At 39.0% G+C, this 26,722-nt stretch overlaps 1 protein-coding gene across 18 annotated transcripts in view; it reads right to left on the reverse strand.

The window, feature by feature from the left end:
• Positions 1–26,722, reverse strand: part of DLG2 (discs large MAGUK scaffold protein 2) — a 2,210,459-nt gene that overhangs the window by 789,944 nt on the left and 1,393,793 nt on the right. For all 18 annotated transcript variants that reach the window (XM_032167965.2, XM_032167963.2, XM_032167975.2 and 15 more), the window contains one exon: positions 24,633–24,686. In XM_032167965.2, the coding sequence (XP_032023856.1) occupies positions 24,633–24,686 (54 nt within the window). The remainder of the gene's footprint in view (positions 1–24,632; positions 24,687–26,722) is intronic.

Genomic DNA, 26,722 nt, shown 5'->3' on the forward strand with positions numbered 1-26,722 from the left:
CCACTCAGCTACCTTAAACAGGTACCCCCTAAAAGTAGCATAAAGTTTTAAGAAAGTTAATTCTTCACACAGGACTGGACTCACACATCCTAATTCAGGGATCAAAATGTCACATAAATCCCTGACAATGTGAAGGTAGGTTAAACAAACAGGACTTTAAATTGCAAATAGGTCAATGGAGGATCAAATAAAAATACTATTTCTGATAACGTATGCATTGTATAGTTCATAAACTGATTACTCATATTATGTTCCCAGAAAGTAATTAGGTTCAAGAATGACTTTAAATCAATTTATTTAATCCTTTTATCTGTCAAAAAAACAAAAATAAAAACAATTTACTACAAGTCTGTTTAATCCTGGGGCAGATAAGGAAACAGTGTTTGCCTCAGGGAGTTACAGATATATAAGCAAATATGATGTGATGTGTGCTGCAACTGAATCAAGTTTAATGTGCCTTGAAATGAGTGGGCACGGTGGCTCACATCTGTAATCCTAGTACTTTGGAAGGCCTAGGCAGGCGGAACATGAGGTCAGGAGATCGAGACCATCCTGGCCAACATGGCGAAACCCCGTCTCTACTGAAAATACAGAAATTAGCTGGGTGTGGCGGTGGGCGCCTATAATCCCAATTACTCCAGAGGCTGAGGCAGGAGAATGGCTTGAACCCAGGAGGCGGAGATTGCAGTGAGCCGAGATCATGCCACTACACTCCAGCTTGGCAACAGAGTGAGGCTCCATCTTAAAAATAAATAAATAAATAAATAAATAATTTTTAAAAAGTGCCTCAGAACAAGGAAGAGGGTGTACATGGTAGGAGGAGGGGTGAGGATTCATAGAGGAGGTGGCATTTCAGGAGATCCCACTCCAAAAATAAACCACATTTTGACAGGTGAAATGAAAGAAAAAGACATACTAGACGTAGACAAAAATTAGTGCAAAAGTATACAGGTAGAAAAGATCAGAGAATTGCAAAAGGAAATTCTGTGTGACCAGAGGGAATGAGGCCTAGGAAGAGAGACACACAATGGATACGAAGGAAACCAGGCCTTAGAGGAGGTCATGAGTATATATCATGGAAAACTGCAAAGAGGATTGAACCCCCTTATGTTTGTGCCCCCACTGAGCCATTTATTTTCTTTAATCACAGCATCTGTAAGAGTATAGTTATTTGTTCACAATAATCTTATACTAAACTACAAGCATCTTGAGGGCAGAAACTGCCTCATTTATCTCAGTATTTCAACAGCTAGCCCTGTGCCAGGCAGAGTTGGTGCTTTAAAAAATACGTATATTGGCAGGGCATGGTGGCTCACTCCTGTAATCTCAGCACTTTGGGAGGCCAGCATAGGCAGATCACAAGGTCAGGAGACCACCCTGGCCGACATAATGAAACCTCATCTCTACTAAAAATACAAAAATTAGCTGGCCATGGTGGCACACACCTGTAGTCCCAGCTACTCAGGAGGCTGAGGCAGGAGAATCACTTGAACTCGGGAGGCAGAGGTTGCAATGAACCAAGATCACACCACTGCAGTACAGCCTGGGTGACAGAATGAGATTCCGTCTCAAAAAAAAAAAAATAAATAAAAAATGCATGTTGACTGAGTAAATTATATTTTTTCACACCACAAAATCTGGACTCAAAGTCTTGGATCTATGGTGGAATGTTGTATTATCTGGTGTTGGATATATTTAAATCAGTATCATAAACTATTTCATGATTGCTTTCCTCTAAAACTCTGACTCATCTTCTGGTTGCATCACTGACATGATGGACTGTCTTATTTTCCTAATGCCCTTAACTATCCATCTCCTCCTTACTCTATCTCCAGCCTCCACTGAACTTGCTTATTTGGAAACATTTTCCGGAATTCTCCCATTGCTTTTTTTGGTTAGAGTCAATCACGGCTGTTTTAACTGCATTGGTCATAGACTTGCTATGATTAAAAGGGATTTAGGGACTAATTGTTCTCAGCACATTAGTCCTTGACACATTCATCTTGGATCTCATTGGCACTTATTCAATTGGTGCTGTTTGGCAGCTGCTCAATTGTTAGCTATTATCTATCGGGAACAAGACTTTAATCAGAGTTTTACTCCCAACTATGTATTGCCAATTTATATGTAGTTCATGACAGCCAATTCAGGGAAAAATAATTCCAAGTGGTTCTTGGAGTTTGGTGAAGTGATCCTAAGAAATGAAGCCCACATATTTCTAAATTAAGTCTGCACATTCGGATGCAATATGATACATGAAAGAAAAGTGGGTTGTTTGAACATTAAAATGCTGGAAACATTTATCATTTTAACAAAGTATAATTTTGAGAGACCAAAATCAAAATTCATAAACACAGGTAAGATAATAACTGTCTTTTAGAATCCAGAAAAAAAATTTAAAGGACTACCCTACTACTGCTTATGCTAATTTCAGCCCAATGCTTGTAATGAAATCATGGCAGGCCAGTGTAGCACATTGGTAAAGCTGGTGGGCTCTGTATTGATGTCACCTGGCTTCAACTTTAGCTTCAGTGTGTATAAACCGGGAGACTTGGGTATAGTTTTAAACATTCTGGGCCTCAGCTTTCTCATTCATTGAATGAGGTCCACAATCATGTCTCCATTAAAAAGTTGTGGTGAGGGTCAAATAAATTATCTAAGGAAGAAAACCACTTGGCACAGTTCCTGATATATTGTATGTACTCTATAGATGCTGGGAATTATAATTATATCCTGGTAAGCACGCAAATAACTGAGAGACAAAATGATAAAGTGCTGTAAGAAAGGTCCAGATAAAATTCTTTGGCCATATTGTCTTTCAAATTACTTTTTAATGGAAAAGTTATAAACCAGAGAAAGAAGAAAATGATGCTGGCAGGCATCCCTGTAATAAAAAAGAGCAAACACAGAGAAAGAAAATCAATGGAGGATTTAAAATGTTCTTCTTGCTTTGGCATCTAACCTCCTGCCTCCAAATTTTTTCCAATATCATGGTTTAACTACTTTAATGAAGAGATGATACCATATTTCTCTTGATCCACGTAACCCAAGTGGTTTACAGAAACAGAGGTCAACAGGGTCAATATTTCTGACTAATATTTTAATTAAATCTCAATAAGCGGGCAGATTCCCAGAATTGATGTAGCGTTGTTATATAGAATAAAATAAATGGAAAGCAGACTCTCTGAGTGAGCACTTATGTGGTATCTTGTTAAAATGCAGGGATCTTGTTAAAACGCAGATTCAGAAGGTCCGGATTGGGCCTCAGATCGATCCTACATTTTTACAAGCTCCCAAGTGATGCTAATGCCACTGGTTGGAAGACCCCTCTCTCAAGTAGTAAGGGTTTCGAGCACAGTCACTGCTTGGGTTTGAGTACTGGCTCCTCCTCTTACCAACTACTTGACCTTGGCCACGTTAGTTAACTTTTTCTTGTATCATTTTTTAAATCATCAAATGAGGATAAGATCAATATCTAACTATAATGGTGGTTGTGAGGATCAAATTAATCAATACATGTAAAGCATGTAAAACAGTACCCAGTACTGAGTAAGCACTCAATGAATATAAATGATTTTTATGATTAAGTAAAGTTTTCTCATTATAAACATTTAAGCTAGTCAAGAGAGATGAATATTCCAGAATTTTAATCTTGTTTAATTCCCCACAATAATTTATTTTAAGGCATTAATGTCAACAATCACATAAATCCCCACATGTGAAGCTTTGCAAGTTATAATTTTTCAAGCCAATGAACTTAAAGAAGGTAATTTACAATTTTTTTGGTGTTAGCCATACACAAAGGCATGAGCCTGTCATGATAGAACAGCAAACTTCTTCATCTACCTTTTTCATTAAGAATGCAACACAAAGAAGAACTAAATATGTTTACAAAATAACTAAGATATAACCTACCAGGAGCCCCACAGCATCGTTAGTAGTTTGTTTTCTTCCTGCTCTGTTATTATTCTCTCTCACAACTATAATTATCTGTTGTTTATTATCTCTCTCCCTCAACATGAATTTAAACTCCATGAGGGAGGGGCAATGTTGATCTAGTTTGCTGCTGTATCTCAGCATCTAGCTTGTTGCATGATATTTGTTATGCCAGTAATAAATAAATGTTTGTAAAAGTATAAAATAAATAACTGAACATGTACCTTAGTTGTACATTTTATTAATTTATTCAAGAATGCATTGAGCAGCTGTGAATTTTTTTCCTGGTTCTAAGTGCTGGGAACTTTTAAATACATAAGACACAGTATGTTCAAGGAGCTTATGGTCTACTTAGGGGAAAGATATGTGAGCACAAAACTGAATACATGATCAACTCCATATGGAAAGGGGATGAATAAGGAAAGAGCTCATAAAATAGAGGTGGGAGTGAAATAACAGCTTTCCACTTAAAGAAAAAAAAATTATGCAATTTCACAAAAGTGTGAAACAGTGAGACGAACAGGAAACCTTAGATAGGATGTGAACTGGAAATTAACAGTGGAGACAAAGCAAGGTCCAAATCATAAAGACAACACGAGTATCTTCTATAGCAAGTATTGGTTATAGTGGAAATACGAGAACTTGAAGGATAAAAAGAATAAACTTCTTCATGAGGGATATTAATAATACTATTCAGAGGATGACTGTAGCAAAGACTATTAACTACCTCAGAATATACATTGTCTTCTTCTCATTAGAAATTGCTACTCTGCTAAAAAATTAAATACACTAGCCTCTCTCACCTAGGTATAGACATGTGATTGTCTTCGACCAACGGATGAATTGATTCTTCTGGGTAACTTCTGGAAGTGTCCTTAAAGGTGAAGAGCACAACCTTCTTATTGTCCCTTCTTGTTTCCTGAAATGTAATGTAATGGTTGGCGCTACAGCAGCCATTTGAACCATAAGGTAACCTAGCAAAAGGGAGCCTCAAGCTACAACGTTAGAAGAGTTAAATAGAATGATGCTAGATCTTAACTATGGAGCACCTTATAAGCCATGGGTTGTCTAGCTTACAACTTCATTTACAGGAAGGGGAAAAGATCATTTTTTTCTCACTGATTTTGCCACTCTTAATTTGGGAGTTGTATGCCACTGATCCTAATTCTCAGTGATACAACTACAGAAATGTGGAAGGGCTTCAAGAATGATTGGCATTTGAAGTAGATACTGAAGGATGGGTAGGAGATTATCAGGTACAAAATAAGAGATAGGTCATTAAAGAAGGGCTATTGTGTTCATGTAAATCATCAAGAATACAGTGTATTCAGGCAACTGGGAGAACTGTGTAGTGGAATTACAGGGACTATTGTGTGAAAGGAACAGAGGAAGACAAGGCACTAGTAAAAACTCTGAAATATCATATTAGTGAGTTTATATTTTATGAGGCAATGCAAGACCACTGAAAATTTTCAGGTAGTTAAAAGATGGGACCATAGGTAGTTTTTTTGGAATAAGAACTCAGAGAGCTATGTGGACAGGAGAAAGGAAAATCAAAATCAGAGAGACAAGTTCAGAGGCAAATGAGGGAGTCCAGGAGAGTAGTGAAGACTCCTAGACCAAGGGTCTTGACAATGAAGAAGAAGATAGGAGAGAGACAGGACACGTTTAGCAAACATAATATGTAAGGATTACTGATCGCATACGTACCAGGACAGAAAGCAAAAAGGAGTTCACGTGACTCCCAGAAATATAATGTGAGTTGAGATGATAGTAGGTCATTTACCACCATGATGGGGAAGGAAGAGAAACAAACAACATACAAATGAAAGCCAGACTATGTGAAATAAGGAAAAAAATATATAAAAGAAAAACTGCAACACAAGGATCTGTGCACAGTAGGATTTCTCTTGTATTCAGGTTACAATTCTAATATCACCTTCTCCAAGAGATCTTTGCCATACTCCCTTTCTAAAGAAGCCACTGCCCTTCCCTCCCCTCAAAGCACTTTGCTTCATTTTTTTCAGAGCGCTTACTATTTTATAGCTTCCTTTTTGTTCGTTACCTACTTTGACAAGAATGAAAGCTCATAATTTCCACAAGAGTAGAAATTATGTCTTGCTTACAGTAAACCTAGGTAACAGTACCTGGCACAAGTAGGCATTCAAGAACTTTTACTACATTAGTTAATCAAATTACCTTGGAGTTGTTTGAAATTCAGAGATTTCTATGGACTGAATCACCCTAAAATTTTATCCCCCTAAAATTCATATATTGAAATTCTAATTCCCAATAGAATTTTCAGATGGGGACATTGGGAGACCATTAGGTTATGAGGTGGAGCCCTCATTATGGGATTAGAGTTCTTAGAAAAAGATGAAGGAAAGAGGTTGCTTCCCACTCTCTGCTCTTCTCTATATAAGGACAGAGCAGAAGGATGGTTATCTGAAAACCAGCAAGACAGGCCTCACCAGAACCAAACCATGCTGGCACCCTGATCTCAGACTTCCCAGTCAGCATGATAAGAAATAAATTTATGTTATTTAAGCCACCCAGTCTTCAGTATTCTGCTATACTAGTCTGAACTAAAACAGAGTTTATAAATAAGAATAAAATATTGAAGAGACCAAGGCCATAATATAGGAGAGGTCCCCCATCTGATGAATGACAAGGAAGCTTAGTTCGAGCAATGCCCATGAAGACCTGCCCAAGAGAAAATAACCATTTAGGTGGGAGGAATCAGAGGGCCTGAGCACAAGTCCAATTTGCCATTACAAAATGATATGAACTTGGAAACTTCACAACCTCAAAGCACCTTTCAGTTTCCTTAGCTAAAAAACGATAGCTTCCTCCACAATTTTGAGAACTAATTAATGTAACATGGATGAAAGTGTTAGAGTAGGTAGCTAGTCAGACATGAGCAGGGCAGGAGAGACCGTCTCCCTAGCCACAACCCCTACTACTAGAAATGTCAGGTAACCATCAGGTGATGGTCAGGTGGTTAACTGCTACTCTAAAATAATAATTGGTCACAGTCAGTGATACAGGAGGTAGAAAGAAATTGTTTAGGCAGATAGTGAGGGCAAAGAGTCCTTGGCAGAGCTTCCCTTCTAGCAAAAAGCAGCCCAAGAAATTATTTTTCTCCTAATAAAGAGCAGCCTGAAAAATCAAGCTGAAAACATAAATCAGCAAGCTGGAAACTTGCACAGGAGAATGCTGGCAGCTGTGCCAATAGAAAAGGGCTAGCTGGGGGCCAGGCACGGCCAACATGGATGTTCCATCTTCCCTTTCTCTGCTACCACATGTACAGGAACAAAGAAATGGATAACATGGCATAGCTCAGGCAGACAACCTGCCTGCATAATAAAAGATTAGGGAGGGGGGTACAAAAAATTCATGCCCTGTGCAAATGGCACACCTGGTCTAACCAGCTTTTTGCACCCTATGTAAATCAGACACTGCCTCCTCACCAGCTCATCTGTAAACCCCAATGCATTTCACCACAGATCTAGCAACCCACTTTTCTGGAACCCCTTTCTGCAGGAAAGAGCTATTCTCTTTCTTTTGCCTATTAAACTTCCACCCTCAATCTCACTTTTTGTGTGTCTGCATCCTTGTCATCTGTGAGACAATGAATCTCAGTTGTTACTCCAGACAACAAGGCCATTTCACCAGTGTCAGGGAAAGGCAGCTTCCCAATAAATAGCAAAAACCTGACACTGGTGATCAGCAGCTTCCTGACAAGATCTTAGGAGCTGGCAGAGTGAGCTCAAAGATGCACATTAAGAGGCAAAATGGCATTTTAACTGGCATATGACCTTCTAGGGACATTGGGCTGGTAGGGGAAGAATGCCTCACACGCAGCACCTGCTCCCCTCCCAAGTGCTGACAGGCCACTGCACATGTGCACAGCCCACCCCAAGAGAAGAATCATGGGAGAAGAGATGCAAGACCCTGAAAGGATGCCAACAACGTATAAAACCCCAAGTCAAAAGATCAAGCCGTGCAAGTGATCTCTCAAATTGCCCACTTGGCCAGCTTCCAAGTGTATTTCCTTTCATTCCCACTCTAAAGCTTTTCAATAAACTTTCACTCCTGCTCTAAAACTTGCCTTGGTCCCTCCTTCTGCCTTCTGCCCATCAGTTGAATTCTTTCTTCTGAGAAGGCAGGAACTGTGGTTGCTGCAGAACCGTATGGATTCACCACTGCTAACGAAAGTGTGTTGGTTCAAGACTTTCACCCCATGTGTCCCAGATCACTCTCAATTTCTAATTATTATTTGTTAGACAAAGTGACATCACTAATGTAAACCAAAAATAAAATTCTAAGCCCCCCAACCAACCGAATGGACCCCTCCTCCAATCCTAGTGCATTCTAAAGTAAACCCAAAACACTAGTTCAGGCCATAATGGGAATGGGTGGTTGGACATGCTTCATTAAACCCTCCTCCTCCCGTTGGAATTTAGGCACAGCTGACCAGCATTAACATTACAACAGAAGACTGACAAAGCTGACTATTTAGAGTAATAAAATACCAACATGACAGACAGCAGGCCCTGAAAGAAATTAAAGCATCTTACCCCAAAATATATTTACTTGACATAATTTGAAATGGCCACGCAAGGCTTTCTCTTACGGGGAAAATCTACATTCTGTAGAAAATCCCCTCCCCTTTCCAGGCCTTTTTCATGATCCAAGAGAGAATTAACTAAGAGTCTGGCACGTTTTAAAGTCTGCTAAGAAACATTTACAATCTATTATTCGCTGTGAAGCCTGCGGCCTGCAAGCTTCACCTGCCTAATAAGAACCTTGGTCTCCACAACCTCTTACCTTAACCCAGGCACTCCCTTCTATTCATTCCAGGTCTTTAGATAAACTCTTTCAACCAATGCCAATCAGAAAGTCTTCGAATCCACCTACCAACTGAAAGCCCACCCCCAACTCTCTTCCAGTTGTTCCACTTTTTTGGACTGAACCAATGTACGTCTTAAATGTATTGATTGATACCTTACGTCTCCATAAAATGTATAAAACCAAACTGTAGCCTGACCGTCTTGGGCACATGTTCTCAGGGTCTCCTGGAGCTGTATCAAGGGCCATAGGTTTCATATTTGATTCAGAATAAATCTCTTCAAATACTCTACAGAGTTTGACCCTTTTTGTTGACACTAACTGCATTTTAAAGATCTCTTCTCAGCACTTTGAGAGCCTAAGGAAGAAGGATCACTTGAGCCCAGGAGCTTGAGGCTGCAGTGAGACATGATAGCACCACTGTACTCTAGTCTAGGTGACAGGGAGAACCTGTCTTAAAAAAAATCTCTTCCCAGCTTGACTTTAAACTTTCACAACAACATGTATACTCGCAAATTTCCTCTGTCAACCACAATCTCGAACAATGTGTTTCTCTTTGTAGCTCTTCAACCTTTTATTAATGAAGTGTTCAACAACACTGTGCTGGACCTTAGCTGCTTTTAAGTGTCTCCTTCAGTCTGTTAAATAATTTAGCAAATTAACTTCTATTACAACTACTGAGAGGCAGGGTGGTATAATGCTATTCTTATTATGAGCCCCTCACTATCTGCTGTGTGACCTTGGATAAGTTATTAATCTCTTTGCCTACAATTTCTTACCTATAGAGGTAACAATAACATACTTTGTATGGTTACTGTGAAGATTGAATAAATTAACATATGTACAAAATGTTAATAGTGCCTAGAGTACGGTTCAGTAATAGCTATTTTTATTCCTACAATGACATTGTTCAGATCATTTTCATATCAGTACTGTGAGGTATTTCCACCTTTCTCCCTTTTATAAAAAAAAAAAACAAAAACTAAGGCTCAGAGAGCTTAAGTAATTTCCTGAAGTTCACAAAAGAGAGAGTTAGTTCTCTTAGATGCCAAGTCTGTGCCCTTGGCCATACCAATACAACATTCCATTTTAAAGAAGCCAGATAATTTCACTATCAAAGCATTAATTTATTAATCAAACTGCCATCAAATAAACCTGAGTTAAATAAACTTTTGGCCATTGTCCTTCTTAAAGTATGTGCAATAGACATTCAAAGACAGGGAAATATCAGTGAGGTCGGTTGTCAGAGAAAGCTTCTGGTGGACTTGGGCAGGGTTTTGATATTTGATTTTTTCTTACATTGAGCCTCAGGTTCTACAATGACCTACTTCAAGGTCAACCCCAGTCTGGTTTTCAGCTGTAGTTTGGCTTGCAAATTTCTTCTCTCAGTATTTTTGGGGGCCCTTAGGGCAAACTGCTAAAGCACAGACCATGACTCCCTTTTTAATAAACCCAATTACAACTCGTAAATGGTGAAATGCATCAGCAGAACAACCCTTGGGGGGGTGTTTCATTAACTTGATCATGTCTGGGCCTGACGGCATGTGCCTTGCATAGACAGATAGCTTTGTTAGCAGTGGCTGTATCTGTTACCAAGTTAACAGGTGGCAGCTCAGTTTATTGCCTATATAATAAGCACACTAACCCAACCACCCATTTCTATGGGAAGGCCTTCCCAGAATCATAGTAGGTTAGGTTAGAAGAATTAGATGCTTTAACTTAGTTATTTAGTTATTTATCACTTGGGGAGATTTTTTAATATCACAATTCTCATACCCAGACTCAGACCCATTAAACAGGAATCTTTATTTCTGGGGTTGAGGCATTTTTTTTGAGATGGAGTCTCACTCTGTCACTCAGGCTAGTGTGCGGCGGCATCATCTCGGCTCACTGCAACCTCCGCCTCCCGGGTTCAAGCGATTCCCCTGCCTCTGCCTCCTGAGTAGCTGAGACTACAGGTGCGTGCCGCCACCCCCGGCTAATTTTTTGTATTTTTAGTAGAGACGGGGTTTCACTGTGTTATCCACGATGGTCTCCATCTCCTGACCTCGTGATCCGCCTGCCTCGGCCTCCCAGAGTCCTGGGATTACAGACATGAGCCACTGTGCCCAGCCTGGCATCACTATTTTTGAAGCAGGAAGCAATTAAAAGGTGGGGGCAAGGTTGGGAGCCACTGCTTTGAGACATCAGCAAGAGTATTAGTAATTTGCTTTAAAAACAAGAAAACCACGAAAATTTCCTGAGATTGTTTTTAAAGAGATAGTGATTATAATAGGCTATTGTTTATTTGCTCCTCTCAGCATGCCATTTGACCTATCTGAATTTGTTATTTCATTACTACTTTTTCTTCATGTGACACCTCATTAGATTGCTAATGTTTGAGTTTTATGCTCCTGAGTTTCTAAAATAAAATTCTTGGGGGCAAAACATCATTTAGGGCACTTGGTAGAAATTAGGATAATCAAAGTGCATTTCCATTAATGCTGTTCGTGAAAAGGCAACTATACTTTGTCACCAAAAGTAAAGTTCATCAAAGTTCATCCAGCTCTTCACGTATTTAAACAAACTTGGAACTTCTAAGTGACAACTGAGGGGAAGTAATTTAAGGCTGAGATATGATGCACTTAGAAAAGGAAAGACACAGCTGGGCATGGTGGCTTATGCCTATAATCCCAGCACTTTGGGAAGCTGAAGCAGTTGGATCACGAGGTCAGGTGTTCAAGACCAGCCTGGCCAACATAGTGAAACCCTGTCTTTACTAAAAAGAAAGAGAAAAAATTAGCCGGGCGTGGTGGTGGGGCACCTGTAATCCCAGCTACTCGGGAGGCTGAGGCAAGAGAATCGCTTGAACCCGGGAGGCAGAGGTTGCAGTGAGCCAAGAGATCACACCACTGCACTGCAGCCTGGGCGACAGGGCAAGACTCTGTCTAAAAAAAAAAAGAAGAAGAAGAAGAAGAAGAAGAAAAAAGAAAAGAAAAAGAAATACACTAGAGGGAAGTCAGTCACTCAAACAACGTAGCTGCAAGGTTGCAAGGTAGCTGTCTGATTTCTTGGAGAAAAATACCTATAGTAACCCTCAAGAACTGGCCCCTAAAAAATATCAGTGTCAAAAAGTCAATTTAAAAGCCCAGCAAGGCCAGGCATGGAGGCTTACACCTGTCATTCCACTACTTTGAGAGGCCGAGGTGTGCAGATTGCTTGAGCCTGGGAATTCGAGACCAGCCTGGGCAACATGGCAAAACTCTATGTCTATGAAAAATACAAAAATTACCTGGATGCGGTGGCACGTGCCTGTAGTCCCAGCTACTTGTGAGGCTGAACTGAGATGGGAGGATTGTTTGAGCCCAGGAGGTCCAGGCTACAGTGAGCCCTGAAGGCATCACTGCACTCCAGCCTAGGTAACAGACTGAGACCCTGTCTCAAAAAAGAAAAAGAAAAAAAAAAAAAAAAAAAGCCAAGCAAGATTTAACAGGGAGATATAAAATTATAAATTACCCTAAGCATCACATAAAGTTCCTGGGGCCCCAGAAATAAGTTTTAGTATTTGCTTTTTTTTTTTTTTTTTTTGAAATAGAGTTTTTAGCTCAATCCAAATATAACACTGTTACAAGTGAGGAAAGTAATATAAAAATGTTAAGCTATTTCTCTTTATTACTCCATTCTCATTTCCTCTCCTTGATTTTTACTCAACTGTCACTCTTCCTCTTTCTTTTCACTCAACTAGCCACCGTCTTCTCTGTCATCATCTATGACTGCCTACATTTTCTTTCAAATATATATTTGAGAAAGAAAAAAGCATTTGTAAAGGACCATACTTTGAAAAGAGCACTCATCTATGAGCAAGTTAAACTACAAAGAGCCAATAAATTGGGCACCCCACTTTTAGGTGGTCACATGCACATTGATCCACATGATCATGTAGATTAAATTAAAACACACATATTTACCTGATGAATTACTTTTTCAAATAAAAATTCCCTCTATTAAAACAGTGAAATGCACATAAACAATTGAGTGTAACCGTGAAAAAAACTTTTATTGAAATCCCACTACATGCATGGACTATGGCTATTTATGCAATTTATTTATTTTATCATTATTATTATTATTTTTTGAGACCAACTCTCACTCTGTCAGCCAGGCTGGAGTGTTGGGGTGTGATCTCAGCTCACTGCAACCTCACCCTTCTGGGTTCAAGCGATTCTCGTGCATCAGCCTCCCGAGTAGCTGAGATTACAAGCAGGCATCACCACGGCTAGCTAATTTTTGTATTTTTACTAGAGACAGGGTTTCACCATTTGGCCAGGCTGCTCTTGAACTCCCTGACCTCAGGTGATCCTCCCACCTCGGCCTCCCAAAGTGCTGGGATTACAGGCATGAGTCACCATGCCCAGCCTGGAATTTAAAGATAAGTAAAGCACAATTATATCTGGAAAATATCAAGTACTAAGAACTATTAATAAATAGGGAGGAATATGGTAAATACTAATTTAGGACTGTAACAATGGCCAATGGCCATCATTTGTTGAACATCTATTATGAGCCAAGCAATGTCTAAATATTATCTCTAATGCTTACAACCGGTGGTTTCTGAAAATTTTTTAGTGTTCTTATCAATAAAATGTTTGTAAGCGTGCTCCCCGATATGTGCTAGTCTGTAGAGATATAGTATACTTATACAACTGTAACAATACAGTGTTTTATATATAAAATGTTGAAATTAGAAATGATGGAAAACTATAAAGGCTAGCACTTCATGGATCAGCTTCAGCATCCCCTGGGCAGAAGCTCCCGACATTGAAGAATACTACTAACATGTTGTTTGGTAGAAACCGCTGCTTCTCCTCAATATTCATTACCCCTTTCTTCCATAATAATGGGATCTCTCACTTTTATCTGAGCCCATGGCATCTCAGAATAAAGGTTATATGGCTCAGTCTCCCTTTGCATCTAGGAGTGGCTTTGTGCCTAATTTTTGAGGTATGAGGGAAAAATCATGTTTACAACTTTTCAGACATTGCTTTAAAGGGATGAACAATGTCCATCTCTGTACTTCTTTTAACCTGCTATTTAGCAGGTCATCATGGTGGCAGGCCTCTTGGACTATGTGTGCAAGGGCAACCCCCAAGGGTGGCAAAAAAGAAAATAAAAGGTACGTGGGTCCTTTTAAGACCTTGTGGAGCAGAATAGACATTCTAGCTCTGGACAGCTAACCTAGGGACTGTCATATATGAAAGAAATACATTCCTAACTTGCAAACACATCATTATTTTGGTCTCTGTTATATGTAACTGAACCTGTCTCCTAAAGAATACATTATGCAAGATAGTTATTACTGTCTCTTCTTACAGCTGAGGGAAAAGGGTCAGAGAAGTTAATTTCCAGTTATCCAGCAGGTGTATCGTTGAATCAAAAGATCCCAGACTCCATTCTCTTTCTACTAAAATAACAATCTCCCTTGATTGAAATACTGTGGAATCAAGGAGGAAGGAGACATTAATATGACCTGGAAGGATTGATGGGGGCTTCCTGATCGTGCTGGCATTTTATTGAAATCTAAAAGATGGGAATGGAGGAAAAGGCATTGTGGACTAATTGAACAGGGTGAACAAAGGTAAGGATACAGGAAAATGTAGAAAAGGCTCAAGAGCAGCCTGTGTCAGTTGTTCTTAGGTGATCACTATTAAGTCTTTGCCTTTATTCAACACATATTTCAGGGCACCTACTATATAGCAGATAAAAATTAAGACCTAGAAATAGAGTGATAAAATCAGATCATAATTTCCTAGATATATGAGAAGATAATGCTACCAGCAATGCCTACATGTTAAAGTCCAAAGCCTCTATCAAGCAAAACAGGCCTTCACAATCAGACTCAACCCGACCTCCTATTATGCTACTGCTCTGTGCTCCATCTGGATGAAACTCAGAACATATGAGTTGCTGGACCTCTGACCTTTGTACTTGCACTTCCCTCCTCTTGGAATGCCTTTTACCTACTTTGCCTAGAAATGTCTTTTTATTCTTTAAGAGCTAGACAAAAGTCTACCTTTCTCTGATTCCTTGAAATAGGATGGCTTGTTATTGTAGTTTCTTCCCTTCCTGCCTGCCTGCTTGCCTTCCACCAGTCAGTAAAAATGTGCAGGGTTTTTGAGGTACAACTGTGGGAAAGATAAAGCAATATTTTCTTTGTGCCTCATGAAGTTTACATTCTAGAGAGAAAGATCAACTATTAATGAAATAGCTGCAATTCAGTGTGATAACTGCTTTGAGAGGAAGAAGAGCCTTCAGGGGAAGCTCATAATAGGAACTCTACCCTGAATCTCGCTTTCCTAGAAGCAGCATTATTTAAGCTGAACCCTTTAGGATATGTAAGAATGAGCCAGGCAGAGATAAGCAAGGGATGCTTAACAACATGTGCTTTTCACTATGCATTATCCATTTTCATTAACATGTCTATTCATTAGACTATGAAACAGAATGTGTTTAAAGGTCCCAAGTGATTTAAAAAGAAGAAAAAAAAAAAACCCACCAGGATTAAACATGCATTCAGATTCATGCTAAACGTCTTATCATTGTGCCTTAGATATTTTTATTTTGTCCTTCCTGTATGCAGTATTTCCTACTTAACTTTCACTTCCACTTCAGTTTAGCAACTAGGGCTGCTTAAGGTCTCCCACCAGCTTTTAAAAATGTCTTGTAAATTGTAGAGCAGCATCTCTCAAACATCAGCAAGCCTAAGAATCACCTGAGGTACTTTTAAAAACACAAATTTCTTGGTTCCACTCTCAGAGATTCCGATTCTATAGCTTTGGGGAGGAGCTGGAGATCCCATGATTCTAACAATCTGACCTGTGAGACCTGATGCTGCCAGTTCACAGACTGCACCGTGAGTAGAATTACGCTGGAGAAGCCACACAAATATTTTTCAGGATTATTTCCCCCTCGTTCTTCAAAGTGCTCTGCTAGGTTACACTTCTTGGAACAACAGTGGTTTCTCTGCCCGGGTAGATGAGGCTTTTAGGGGAACCCCTCCAAGAAAGACGGGCCAATATTGCTACTTTCACATAACAGTCACATTCTTCACTTGGACAACCGTTTTATTTTCCCGTTGGCTCTCACTGTAAGTCCAAAATGACAAGCTAAGTAAGGGCTTCCCAGTAAATGAGAAGTTATGAGTACAGTAGTCAACAAACTGCCCTCTGCAAGGGTAATGCGAGGCAAAAAAAAAAAAAGTGAATTAGTTTGTGAATGGTAAGTAGGTCAGGTCTTCTGTTTTTTGCTTTTGTTTGTTTGTTTGTTTGTTTTGACTAGGCTTTTAAAAAATCATCCCAATCTAAACAGAACTTTTTTTTTTTTTTTTGAAATGGAGTCTTGCTCTGTCACCCAGGCTGGAGTGCAATGACATGATCTCGGCTCACTGCAACGGCTGCCTCCCAGGTTCAACTGATTCTCCTGCCTCAGCCTCCCAAATAGCTGGGATTACAGGCGCCTGCCACTGCGCCCGGCTAGTTTTTGTATTTTTATTAAAGACGGGGTTTCATCATGTTGGCCAGGCTGGTCTCAAACTCCTAACCTCAGGTGATTTTTCCGCCTTGGCCTCCCATAATGCTGGGATTACAGGCGTGAGCCACCGCGCCTGGCCAAAATAGGAATTCTATAATTTTACAATAAGAAAATGATGAATCACTGAACTTTTAAGAAAGCTTTCAGTAATTGCTGACATTTGCCTCCATGTATATCATGTTTAACAGTCTTAAAAGTTAAGCTTTTCAGAGCCATGATATGGAATGATATGGAATGAGCCAGATATGGAATAATGGACAATTCCATATCTGCATTGTTTAATACAATACCCATTAGCTCTACTGGCTACTGAGCACTCGAAATGTGGCTAGTGCAACTGAGGAACTGAATTTGTAATTTTATATTATTTTATTTTAATTACATTTAAATAAACATATATGACTTATAACTACTTTTTTGGAAAGCACAGGTCTAGAAAGTAGGACAACATAGTAGTTGTTCATAGTGTGTTCAATTTGTTGAATTAAATAGAGCTCTTTCCCTATAGATGTGTATATGTTTAAAGTAAAAGACTTAGAAAACGGCAGCTATCTCAACAGCAGGCCAAAACATGTAGTGAAAGAACAAAATATCAGGATCTAAACCAAAAAGTAAGTTTGCTATTGAGCAGTGTTTCTCAAACTTTAATATGCATAGATATCACTGAAGTTCTTATTAAAAAACATAGTTTCTGATTTAGTAGGTCTTTGGTGGAACTGTAGATTCTATTGCTCACAAACTCCCAGGTAATATCACTGCTGCTAGTCCATGGGTCACATTCTGAGCAGCAAAGGTCTAGATGTAGGTAAGCCATGGACCTACATAACTGCTACTGGCTCAACCCCTGAACTAGCAGTGGCTTCTCATTTTGACTCGCCAGTTCAAGATTAAGTCAGCGAAATGTTTTATTTTATCATAGATACACCCACCTTACCCCCAGTCTTATGAATATTCATTAAGCCCCTTCTGCATACTAGGATGAATATTCATAATAACCCCTGCATGGCAGGTAGTATTATTCCTATTTTATATATAATGAAATAGAGGCTTAGAGATGTGATGTCACTTAACCAAAACTCAAGAAAAGAACTAACTGGCAGAGGTGGGTTTACAACCCAGTTGCGCATGAAGCCAAAGGCTAGTTTCTCTCTTTATACTCCCTTGTTACTCAAAGTATGATGCATAACTAAGCAGCATCAACCTCATCTGGCAGCTTATTAGAAATGCAGACTGATTCATCCTAGACCTAGTGAATCAGAACTTGCATTTTTTTTTTTTTTTTTCCTGAGGCAGAGTCTTGCTCTCTCACCCAGGGCGGGAGTGCAGTGGCACAATCTCAGCTCACTGCAACCTCCGTCTCCCAGGTTCAAGTGATTCTCCTGTCTCAGCCTCCCAAGTAGCTAGGATTACAGGCACCCGCCACCATACCTGGGTAATTTTTTCTATTTTTAGTAGAGACAGGGTTTCGGCATGTTGGCCAGGCTAGTCTCAAACTCCTGACCTCAGTTGATCCACCCGCCTAGGCCTCCCAAAGTGTTGGGATTACAGGCGTGAGCCCACCTCTTGCTTATAAAGCAAAGTAACAAGCAGTTAAGAGTAGGGATTCTGCTGATTGTGGCAGTTGAGAAATGAATTTAGATTGGCTAGGTTTGACACCAGAACAAATATGGATAGCTTTGCCTCTATTGCCAAATGCCTGTTGCTTCACAGGAGTAGTTTAGACAAAATGAAGCTGTTTCCTGGTAGGTAAGGATTTTAAAATTTGGATACGACTGCATTCCCAATAGATGAAAACATTAACAACATAGTTTTAACAATGTCATGGGAAAAACCACAAAAAGAAGAAAACGTTTGTTGAAAGATAAATGTACTAAAATCAGCAAATTCTTCCAAAATATCATACCATTATTAATTACTGCCAGGATGGTTCAAAGGAACACACATATTTCCCATCAGAGGCAATTCTGGAAAATGGTCCAATCAAAAGTGAATCATAGCCTATATCATAAGAATATGTTATTTACATTCAAATAAATTAATGTCTAAATGTACAGCCCTATAACAAGTGCTTGGTCACCTCACTTCTGTAATATGGCAACTTCCTTCTCAGAGAGCTCTTGTCCTCAGCTTCCTGATGCTGGAATCAATCAGCAGTGCCATTTAAATGTTGCTTAAAACATCTCTTAGACACAAACCCATTCTCTGGCTCCTGAATGAAGCTCATTGCTAATTCAATTGTGTCTCTATGTCGCTGAACCCACAGTATCCTTTTTCTTGTCACTGACACTCATGTGTTCAGCCTTTTTTGGTTCATTTTTTCCCTTTAGTTCACTCTCTTGTCCTTGGCCCCAGAATCATAGTTTTGTTTGCATCCAATGGCCTTTTCACATTGAAAGCACTCTATACAGATGTTGCTGATATTATATGATATTATAATTGTCCACAAATAACTTTTACAGAAATAACTTTCTTGGCAGCCAAATCCAATGGGGGATACTACTAAGGACCCACTCATATTCTTCGTAACCTAACTCTTCTTTGTGTTCTCTTTTTCTTCTACTTTTCTCTCTCCCTTACGTTCCTAGGAGGGTTTTCCAAGCAAGAGACCTGTAACTTCTGCCTTGTCTTCACTATTATTTCTACCTCTAGAAACAAAGTTTCAGACAACAAAGTGTCTTATAGGAAAGTAAAGTCATTGTACTGCCAATACTTGCTAGATGTTTCTTCTACTTCTCAATATTTTCCCTTAGACAACATACAAAAATCTACACACTCACTCTCCCTATCAGCTGAACCAGGTCCCTCTGACACTTTGTTTAGTGCCATTGACCTACCAATATAAAGTACAAGATTTTTTCTTTTATATCTGGTTTGTTTTTATTTTTTATTCTCATAAAGGGACATACACAGATTCTTAGCCCTTTATTTAAGGCCCTGATGTACTAGTTTATTGTTTAGCAAATACTCACTCTTCCCCTACTTTGAGCTTGGCAACATGACTTATTCTGGGCAATTAGGTGTTGGTGGATGTAAGGTGAGCAGAAGCTTTAACTGTGTTTGTGTCATGGGCTTGATTTCTTGTCCTTTGACTATCACAATATGAATAACATACCCTGGATAGCCACTGTCCCACCTCCTGGTCCCCAGAATGAAACTTCTGAAGCAGAGATGCCCCAGCCAACATGGTACAATGGCACCCCCCTCGCCCCCTTATTCGTGGTTTCACTTTCTGCAGTTTCAGTTATCCACAGTCAACCATTGTCTGAAAATATTAAATGGAAAATTCCAGAAATAAACAATTCATAAGTTCTAAATTGCTTGCTATTCTGAGTAGTATGATGAAATCTCTCACTGTCCCACTCCATCTCTTCCAGGATGTGAGTCATTTCTTCATTTAGGGTATCTGTGCTGCAGATGTTACCTGCCCTTTATTCTCTTAGTAGCTGTTTGGGTGATCAAATTGACTATCCTGGTATGGTAGTTTTTGTGTTCAAGTAACTCTTATTTTACTTAATAATGGCCCCAAAGCACAAGAATAGTGATGCTGACAATTCAGATATGCTTAAGAGAAGCCCTAAAGTGCTTCCTTTAAGGGAAAACATGAAAATTCCTGACTTAAGAAAAAAAAAAAAGAGACAACATTGCATGATGAAGTTGCTAAGATCTATGGTAAAAATGTATCTTTCATCCATGATATTGCGAACAAGGAAAAATATAATCATGTTAGTTTTGCTGTTGCACCCCAAACTGCAAAAGTTATGGCCACAGTGCCTGATAGTTAAGATGGAAAATTCATGTATATAGGGTTTGGCATTATCTGCAGCTTCAGGCATCAACCAGGAGACTTGGAATGTATCATCCATGGATAAGGTGAGACTACTGTATTCTGCAGCCTGAGGCAGCTGTCCTAGCTAACTGATAGAAAAGAAAAAAATGCTTATTGCTACTGATTTTTTTGGTTGTGGTTACACACTAAAAATTGACAATTACATGAGGTAACAGTAAATGATAGATCAAGCACTACCATTTACTAGTTGAGATAGAAAATCCATCTTTAAAATGGAAGGTTTTTGTTCATTGAACTCCAAGTTATTTAACAAGATTGAAAACTCATGATTCTCAAGTATACCTCTCTCAACAGTGCATTTCTATAAAAGAGGTCAGAATATTACCAAAATATAAAACGAATATTAGAGAAGGTTAGAGAAAAATAAAAAAGCATTCTAGAATCTCTCTAATTTTATTTTCTAAAGCATAAAGAATACTATTTGTTAGGGTGCTGTTCAATATTGAACTCTAAAGTGTCTGCTGAAAGGTGAGGAGAGCACAATGTCAGTTGGTTGCAGAGTACCAGAGAGTAAAGCATTATTATCTGATTGAGTCAACCTTCAGGGAGCTGGATTCACAAGCAGGTTCTAATCACTCTGAGCTCCCTAAGAACAAAGTACTTTCAGTACCTGGCATGAAACAATATTCAACATGTAATGGGGAAGAATAAAAATATTGAGCAAAAATAGAAACTAGAGAGTATTGAAGTGGAAAAATATCTTTCCTTGTTTCTGCTTGGGTGATTTTAATTTTCATATAGGGATTCCTGCTTTGCATGAGAAGCTAGACTATGTCACATTTAAGGTCATACCCAACTCTAATATTTCATGACCTCATATAAGACAGAGCTTACTTAAGGCATTTTCATGTAAGAACCTCAGTGACCCCTTCATTAATGCAAGCTCTAATGTCTCTTAACTTACCTTCCTGAATAAAAAGAAGTCTCTTTAAGTATATTTTGTACATTTGTTTGACACTTACACAAAAATTCCCTTTGGCCCTAGAAATTTCCTGTAGCTATTCAATTGTCATTTGCCTTTGTGCCAAAGAATCATTTTCACAAGAACCATTTCTATCAAAAATCAAATTTGCTAATCAGCAAAATTAATACATGTACTTGCAATGAAAAAATTATTTTTTAGAAAGACTTTAATATATGTTAAAGCTTGGCATTCTGACAATATTTTTAAGAAGGAAATGTTCTTACGCAACATGACTAAAATGCCCTAGGGAACTCTGAAATCGTTTTTTCATTAAATAGAGCTGAAATTATGTGAACAACTAGAACACGAGGAAGAAAAGAGGAAAACAAAGTATAGAACACTGGGGAATGAGAAAATAGACTGTGAAAGGAACAATAATTTGTTCAAGGTTACCCAGTGAGTCAGGAACAAAGGGGATAGTTGGGACTCTGCCAAGAACCAAAGCTTATCCACATTAATGAGTATGCGCTAAATCTGCTATTTTCAATACATAATGTATTCATGTTTTTTCTACATCAGGGAAGACATTCATATTTACCATTCTCCTAGAATTTAGCATGTTTTACCTCCTAAGTGTTTATTGTTTTCAAAAAAATGATACATACTTTAGCTGCTATCAACCAGAAGCTAAGAAAATCTCTGAGGCAGGTATTATAAGTCCTGTCTTATAGGTTAATTTAGGTGCATAGAGATTAAATAAATTACTTAAGAACATACTACCATGATAATTGGGACATTTTCATCATATCAAGCTGCTCACAAACCACTATAAAGATTCTTACCCTTAAAGAAGCACAAAGTGGGTTACGTTAAGTATGAAAAAGTTGATTAGGCCAGGCACAGTGGCTCATACCCATAATCCCAGCACTTTGGAAGGCCGAGGTGGGCAGATCACTGAGATCAGAAGTTCAGGATCAGCCTGGCCAACATGGTGAAAACTCGTCTCTACTAAAAAGTACAAAAAAAAAAAAAAAATTAGTGGGGAATGGTGGTGCACTCCTGTAGTCCCAGCTACTCAGGAGGCTAAGGCAAGAGAGTCACTTGTACCTAGGAGGCAGAGGTTGCAGTAAGCCAAGATCAGGCTCCAGCCATTTGTACTCCAGCCTGGGCGACAGAGCAAGACTCTGTCTCCACAACAACAACAACAACAACAACAAAAAAGATGATTAAAAATAATTTTTGAAGGACTCAAAGTCAGATACAAACCTGATATTTGGAAGAATGGGAAGAATTTTGATGAATTTGTTATTTGTGACTGATTTTACTACCTAATCAGTTGGGATACCAATTGAATATGTCTACAAAAGACCCTTAGATCTTACTGATAAATTATTTCTACATGAGGGTATCTGGCAGTTACATCACCAGAACTCTAATAGGAGGCTTTGAAATAATATAGATCTACCACAAGAAAGTGGTCTTAATTACAAAATCAACTCTCTGTGCTCCAGGCCTACTTCTTGAGAGCACTGCTCACATGCTTTGACAATGGCTATAGTGAAGAGATTTTTTGGAACATATGATTCCTTCATGTATACATGGATCCCTGTCCTGAATATATTGAAGCTTTTGTGACAAGTTATCTCTCATCCAAATCTGCATGTATCAGGGGAGTAAGTAAGGAAACTATGTTCCCAAGCTGACAGGCAGAAAACAAGGGAGGGAAGAAAGAAACATAGGTAGCAGCATGTTAGAAATTAAATAAGACTTCTAACTCTACAGCCAGGCTATCTGGATTGACTCTTGACTCTGCCTCTTACTGTGAGTCCTTGAACCAGTTACTTGACCTCTTTATGACTCATTTTTCCCAACTGTAAAATAGAGAAATTAATAGTACCTACCTCATAGGACTGTTATGAGGATTAAATGAGTTAAAATTTGTTAAGTGCCTACAGCAGTGTTAGGCATACACTGTTGCAGATGTTTGGTAAGTAAAGAAAGGTAGGAAGAGTGAGAGAGTAGTGGATGTATGTGCCTTTAAGACGTTGCTTTGTTTGCTTCTGCAGAGCCCTTTACTTTCCAGTGTTGGGGCCTCTTGGTTTCTTCCAGTAAGCCTAACCTTGTTTCCGGTCTGGTCCCAGACTCTTCTTGTTCAGAAAGATTTAAGAAGCCCTAGTTCAGTAGTTCAGGTGATTCAGCATTAAGTCAAGCTTGCTGTTATTCTTGTCCTGACCCTGTGTCCCCGTTTTCTTATAATCAAGTCCCAACCTTGTACTCCAGTTCTGACATTCTGCTCCCCTGTGGCTGAGTCCTGGATTGCAGAACCTGCTCAGGACCGCCAGTTCCTTTGAGGTAACATCTCTCAAAAGGCAGCCTATGGACTAGACACACTTTGTTTGGCAGACACAGTGTTTGCACTTTTGAAAATTAGTTGCCTGTATTTAGAAATTGCAAACATGTACAAATTTCCATCTTATTTTGTAAAATGATCTGGCACCAGTGGATTCCAAGTGGCAGTTGCTCTCTTTAAATGGCCATGTGCTTTCTATTCCCCACAGGCCCCACTCTGACTGCTCCATTTGTTTCTGTGATTTGCTTGGTCATTGAAGGGATTTGAGGTTGTGGGCTAAAACTGAGAAGAGCCAGTACTTACCAAGCACTTACTTTGTGCTAGGTACTGTTCTAAGGGCTTTATGTGCTTTACTTATTTAATCAAAGGCCAGGAATCTGTTTGTTGTTGTCCATTACCTCTGTAGCCCTTCTTCTCAGCTTCATACCCCCTGTCTAGCATGCATGTGTGGCTGTCCCATCTTCTTTGATCACTATCCTCCACTCTTCAGCTAGGCCCCACTCACAAAGCCTTGTTGGACCTCCATAATGTCAACCACTCACCCACATTGTGGCCTATAGCTGGTCTCCAATCTTCCCTGCCCAGCCAGACTCTATCTTCAAGAACTTTCGCCATCATAGTGGTCGTATTACAGGTACAGAATCCTAGGCTTCATTGGTTTGCTTGATCCTATTATATTATGCTCCATGCTTTTATAAAACCATAACTTTCATTATATATAGATAGGCTCTACTCTCACAAAACTTTTGTCCACTTCTTATTAGAAGCCCAATAAAATCCATAAAAATATTTATTGATTACTTACTTTAGGTTCCAGACTCTGTCACAGAAATTGACTTGAATATTCCTTTCATAAGAAACCCAAAGAAGTTTGCTCATGTCTATGAGCAATTCAGTCTCTTTTCAGTGAGGCACTTAGCAAACTAACACTATTTAAACAGTGTTGTTTATTTTTGTTTCATAATGGGCCCTTGTGTTTTACAAAACATGAATGAAAGAGAGAAATGTTTGATGACTAAGACAAGATTTAGAAATTACTAAAAGAAAATTTACAAAACTACATGTCATTCCATAAGATTATTTAGTTTGGATGAAACTAAATATGAATTGAATTTAAATTCAACCAATTAAGTTCTACCACAGTTTTAAAAGAAGGTATTAATGAAAAAGTTACTTACATAAGGAATTGTGTCCAAAGTATCTGTGTTGACAATTATAGGAGCAGGACTGGCCTGAAAAAAGGAAATAGAAAAAAGAATTAAATAATGAATAGTGTATTCTGAGACAAATTATTTCTGTTAGCTTATTTAACAAAGAGCTCAATAGGCATTTCTTGAGGACCTGTACAGGCACTGTGTCAAGTGTTAGTGGGGTAAATAAAATGACTAAGAGTTTCTGTACCTTCCCCCACCTCAAATATTTGTTTCTTACATTTACCACATAAAGAAATTAAGTAAGCATCCATATAATTTACATCCATTTTCTCTTACATTCTACAAAACAGTGTAGGAGGTGCGGATTTCCGCTATGTGTAAGGTAAGGATTTCTAATAAATTGGGTGAGAGTTAAAACTTATATCTATTTTTTTTTTTTTTTTTTTTTTTGAGACAAGAATCTCGCTCTGTCACCCAAGCTGGAGTGCAGTGGCGTGATCTCGGCTCACTCAGCCTCCACCTCCTGGGTTCAGGCAATTCTCCTGTCTCAGCCTCTCAAGTAGCTAGGACTACAGGCACGCACCGCCACGCCCGGCTAACTTTTGTATTTTTAGTAGAGACAGGGTTTCCCATGTTGGCCAGGATGGTCTTGATCTCCTGATCTTGTGATCTACCCACCTCAGATTCCCAAAGTGCTGGGATTACAGGCATCAGCTACTGCACTCGACCTGTATCATTTCTTTTTGAAATGACTTTGCTAAAGGAATTTGATTTCTCTCTCAAGGAAGCAAAATTAAACCTAAACCAATATTCATAGTTATTCTCTTCAAACTGCCTTTTGAGAGTATGCTATATTCAATACAAAAAGGCTTCAGTTATCAACATCTACGTTTACACATTATGCATGCTGTATCCTGTATTTTCTTTCTTTCTTTTTTTTTTTTGAGACGAAGCGTTCCTCTGTCGCCCATGCTGGAGTGTGCCGTGGGGTGAACTCGGGTCACTGCAACCTCTGCCTCCCTGGTTCAAGCGATTCTTCTGTCTCATCCTCCCAAGTAGCTGGGACTACAGGCATGTGCCACCATGCCCAGCTAATTTTTGTATTTTTAGTACAGACGGGGTTTCACCATATTGACCAGGCTGGGCTCACCTCCTGACCTCATGATTCGCCCGCCTCAGCCTCCCAATACAGGCATGAACCACCACGCCCTGCCATATTTTATGATTTATGCACCTCTAATCATAAACCTTAGAAATCTCTAGATAGAACATTAACAGTCAAATATAACAGAAAATCATATTGGATATGTTCAACTTTCTTTTTTTTAAAAAAAAATTGTGCGATTTGCAGTAATTCTCTTTAAAGTTCAGCGGGAATCTGTGTAAAACTGATATAGGAGTGCTACAAGGCAAATCACTAGAAAATAAGAGACTGCAATCTCTATTTGCATCCCCAATCTAACTTCATGAATATTGAGTAGAGCTATCTTTACTTTTTAGTTTCTAGAATTTTCACAACAACTTTTGCTTTATCCCCCAAAGGATCTTTAATCTTTGTCTCAAATTACAGATTTCATTTAGATAAAGGACGTACTTTCATCTTGATCAATAGAAAGCTCTTCCATACGACATGGTGGTTTTGGAAAGTGCTCAAATTTTGGGATATTTCATTAGCTGTGCCCTCTGGAGTTAATGAAGTTAACAGCTTTTTAATGTCAATCTGTTCTGTGGAATCCTAATCAAATGATAAAACAAATAGCAATCCAGCAGGTTTTACAAAACAAAATTTCATGTCTTTACCGAAAACACTGGGCATGGAAAACATAACCTTGGCATACATATCTATATAATGGATCAGCTAGTTAGTCATAATATTTTCATGATTCTCAATGGGACGTATCTTGTGGGTAAATAAAGACTCTGGAGAAAGACAGTTTTTACTGGATCTCATGAAAAAAAAAATGAGAGGCATGTAGAGAAGAGAAAAAGGTATGAGGTTTGCAGTCAGAAGACATGGGCTCAAGGTTGGTTTAGGAACTTTCTGACTGTATGATTTGGGGGCTTAGTGACTTCCTAGTGGTGTGATCTTAGGGCAAGTCCACTAACCCTGTCTG

The sequence above is a fragment of the Hylobates moloch genome, unplaced genomic scaffold, assembly GCF_009828535.3.
Source record: "Hylobates moloch isolate HMO894 unplaced genomic scaffold, HMol_V3 SCAFFOLD_11, whole genome shotgun sequence".
NCBI classification, from domain to species: domain Eukaryota; kingdom Metazoa; phylum Chordata; class Mammalia; order Primates; family Hylobatidae; genus Hylobates; species Hylobates moloch.